A 3617-nucleotide genomic window follows, 5' to 3' on the forward strand; every position below is an offset into this window, starting at 1 on the left:
TGTTCCTGTTTTTAGCCTTGGTGGTCCTTTTTTGTTGAGCAGCAATGCATCTCTTGGCAAGATCTCTGAGTTCGTCAATAGTGTCAAGATCTTGGGCCAGGATCCATTCATTGTTTTCTTTATTTTGGAGCAAGTATCTTGCTGTCAGGATCACTACTTCGGTAAGGATCATTGCTTCTATCCCAAACACCAAGGAGTCGGGGGTCTGACATGTGGCTACTTTGGAAGTAGTCCTATCCGCCCATAGGACGAAAGGATGCTCTTCTTCCCATCTTCCTTTCTTTTTATCTAGCCTTTTCTTCAAGTTGTTTACTATGATCTTATTGCTAGATTCTGCTTGACCATTAGCTTGGGTATGAATAGGAGTGGACATTATCATTTTGATTCCCCAATTCGTCCAAAAGTCTCTTGTCCTCTTGCTTATGACTTAGGATCCATTATCGCATATGATTTCAGTCGGGATCCCAAACCTGGTCAAGATATTATGTTTAATAAATGAGACTACCTCTTTGTGTCTAACCTGAACGAATCCTTCAGCTTTGATCCACTTCGAGAAGTAATTAGTCATCACCAACATTAAGACTTTTTCTCCCTGAGCTATTTATAATTTTCCTACTATACGCATTCCCTATTTCATGAATGACCATGGAGAGATAATAGGATGTAGAGGTTCTGGCTGTTGATGTAGGATGTTGTTGTGTCTTTGGCAAGCATCACACTTTTGAGCATGTAGAAAAGAATCTCTCTTCATGGTTGGCCAGTAGTATCCTGTTCTCAATGCCTTGGAGCATAAGGATCTGCCCCCAGTATGATTGCCACAGTCTCCTTCATGTATGTCCTTCAAGACTTTTACAACTTTAGGATCTTCCAAGCATCTGAGGTATGGACCTGCCATAAACTTATTATAGAGTTTACCTTGGATTATTACGAATCTTGAGACTCTTGTTCTGAATGCTCTTTCGCTTTTTTTCTTCTGCTGGGATCATGCCATTTTGGAGATACTCCATAATGGGTTAGATCCACGATCGTGGATTTATTCGAGGATCCTGTTCGTCGGGATCCCTTTGAGGAGGGATCTAAGGGTCAGGATCTCTGATGGCTGCTACACTTATTGGTTGTTTAGGGTCATGGAGTTTGTCCGGAAGGGCTTGTATAGCTGGAGATATTATGTGGGTTATATGAGTCTTCATTTCTGGTGGGATACTTAGGAATGATCCTAAGTTAGCTAATGCATTTGCTTCTATGTTTTCTTCTCTGGGCACTTGGGTTAGGCTAAAGTTTTCAAAATCAGAGGCTAATTTTTTTAAGGATCTCGAGGTATAATGCTAATCTTTCACCTTTCACTGCATAAGATTCATTGAAGTTATTGGTTAATAATAAAGAATCAAAAAATACCTAAAGATCCTTGATTTGAAGATCCTTAGCCAATTGCATCCCCACGATGAGTGCTTCATATTCTGCTTCGTTGTTGGTTGCATCGAATTTGCAACTAACTGCCCGGGGAAGGATGTCCCCCTGTGGTGACTTTGGTATGATCCCTAGCCTTGTTCTTTTTTGGTTTGAAGCTCCATCCATGAATAGTGTCCATTTTCCCAAGTGTTCATCTTCTAGGAGTTGTTTAGCTTCAACGTCTACTTCGTTTTGTAGATCATCACTAAATTCAGCCACAAAGTCTGCTAATGCTTGTGACTTTATGGCGGATCTTGGCTCATATTTGATGTCAAACGTGCTTAACTTCACTGACCATTTTTCCATCGTTCTTGACATCTCTAGTTTTCTCATCACATTGTTAATAGTATAATTAGTTTTTACATGTATAGGATGTGTCTCGAAATAATGTCTTAATTTAGTAGAAGTAGTTACTAGTGCAAGAATTAATTTTTCGAGATGAGAATACCTGGTTTCAGGATCTAGAAGACTTTTACTTACATAGTAGATAGGATGTTGGTCTCCGTTAAGATCCTTAGCTAGGACAACACTTACCGCACTTGAGGATACCGAGAGGTAGAGGAGAAGTGGTTCTCCATCTATAGGCTTCACCAGCAGTGGCACGGAACATAAGTATTTTTTGAGTTCCTGAAAAGCTTCTTCGTGTTTTTCGGTCCATTCGAACTTCTTGTTCTTCTTGAAGATATCATAGAAGGGCTTACACTTTTCGGAGGATCTTGAAATAAACCTGTTGAGTGCTGCTACTCTTCCGGTTAGCCTTTGGATGTCTTTTGTTGAAGATGGAGATTCCAGCTTGATGATTGCTTTGATCTGCTCCGAAATTGCTTTTATTCCTATCTTGGTTACCATATGCCCAGGGAAGTTGCCCGACTTCATCCCAAAGTTGCATTTAGACAGATTCAACTTCATATTGTATTCGTCTAGAATGTCAAAGGCTTCTTCAAGATCCCTGATATGATCTTCAGCTTTCATGGACTTTACCACCATGTCGTCAATGTAGACCTCCATGGTGTCCCCCCGCTTGTCTTTAAACATCCGGTTCACGAGTATTTGATATGTTGCACCTGCATTTGTAAAACCAAAAGCCATTGCATTGTAACAATATATACCTGTTGGTGTTATAAATGTTGTATCTTCTTGATCGGATGGTTCCATCTAGATTTGTTGGAATCCTACCGAAGCATCCATGAAGGTTAAGAGTTTGTGGCCATCCGTTGAATCTATCATGGAGTCAATGTGTGGTAGACAGAAAGGATTCTTAGGACAAGCCTTGTGAAGATTCATGTAGTCTACACATACTCACCACTTGCCGTTCTTCTTTCGTACGACAACTACATTAGCTAGCCATCTTGGGAATTTCACTTCCTTGATCATCCGTGTCTTGAGAAGCTTTTCCACTTCTTTTTGGATGATATGATTCCTTTTAGGTGCAAAATTACTTCTCTTTTGATGTATTGGTCTGAAAGAAGGATCAATATTAGGTTTGGGAGTGATAATACTCTTGTCTATACCTATCATATCTTCGTATTTCCATGTGAACGTCTTGCTTCTGGTTCGAAGGAAGTTTAACTGGTCTTGTTCAATTTGCTCAGGTATTGAGGATACTATGAGGACTTTGGCTTCAGGATCCTCGCTGCTCAGGGGCACTTCCTTCATGTCTTGCTCCCTTGTTTCTAGAACATGTCGTGCCCTTTACCTTAATTTCCATGCTTGTTGAGGTTTCGTCGTAGGCTTCATAAAGATTTTATAACATTCCTTTGACTATTGTTGATCTCCCATGATCTTCACTATTCCCCACGGAGTAGGCATATTTACACATTGATGATATGTTGATGGAACCGCTTTTATCTCGTGGATCCATGGTCTTCCTAATATTAGATTATAAGAAGATAAGGTGTCAATAACACATAAATTTTGTTAAGAGTTTACCCCCTCTATGTATATTGGTAGCTTTATCTCCCTGATGGTGTGTTTTGTTTCTCCGCTAAATCCTATCAGGACTGAGGATCTTTTGATTAACTCCGATTCCGGGATGTTCATCCTCTTCAGTGCATCCAAGAGTACGATGTTGACCGAGGATCCTCCATTAACAAGGATCCTTCTGAAGAAGTGGTTGGCAATGTACAGTGTTAGCAAGAGTCTGCCATGATGAGGATCCTAGATCTCTT

The 3617-nt window shown here is 40.3% G+C and overlaps 1 protein-coding gene across 1 annotated transcript; it reads right to left on the reverse strand.

The window, feature by feature from the left end:
- Window positions 1-1395: 1395 nt before the first annotated feature.
- On the reverse strand, window positions 1396-3105 carry LOC145157672 (uncharacterized). The gene is made up of 3 exons (XM_079076681.1): window positions 2760-3105; window positions 1898-2513; window positions 1396-1654 (listed from the first exon to the last, which is right to left on the reverse strand). Exons 1-3 carry the CDS (start codon window positions 3103-3105, stop codon window positions 1396-1398), a joined length of 1221 nt encoding a protein of 406 aa, XP_078932807.1.
- Between the last annotated feature and the right edge of the window lie 512 nt (window positions 3106-3617).

The sequence above is a fragment of the Lactuca virosa genome, chromosome 2 (assembly GCF_052849685.1).
Source record: "Lactuca virosa cultivar CGN04683 chromosome 2, Lactuca_virosa_CGN04683_v6, whole genome shotgun sequence".
NCBI lineage: Eukaryota > Viridiplantae > Streptophyta > Magnoliopsida > Asterales > Asteraceae > Lactuca > Lactuca virosa.

Excerpts from the sequence above, each read along its gene's own strand:
- LOC145157672 (XM_079076681.1), bottom strand. The coding sequence starts at position 3,105 with ATGAAGGAAGTGCCCCTGAGCAGCGAGGATCCTGAAGCCAAAGTCCTC. Across the intron at positions 2,514-2,759 it reads TGTCGTACGAAAGAAGAACG|GTGCAACATATCAAATACTC; the intron begins GCAAGTGGTGAG and ends TTACAAATGCAG. Across the intron at positions 1,655-1,897 it reads CTTCTAGATCCTGAAACCAG|TGATGATCTACAAAACGAAG; the intron begins GTATTCTCATCT and ends GGCTGAATTTAG.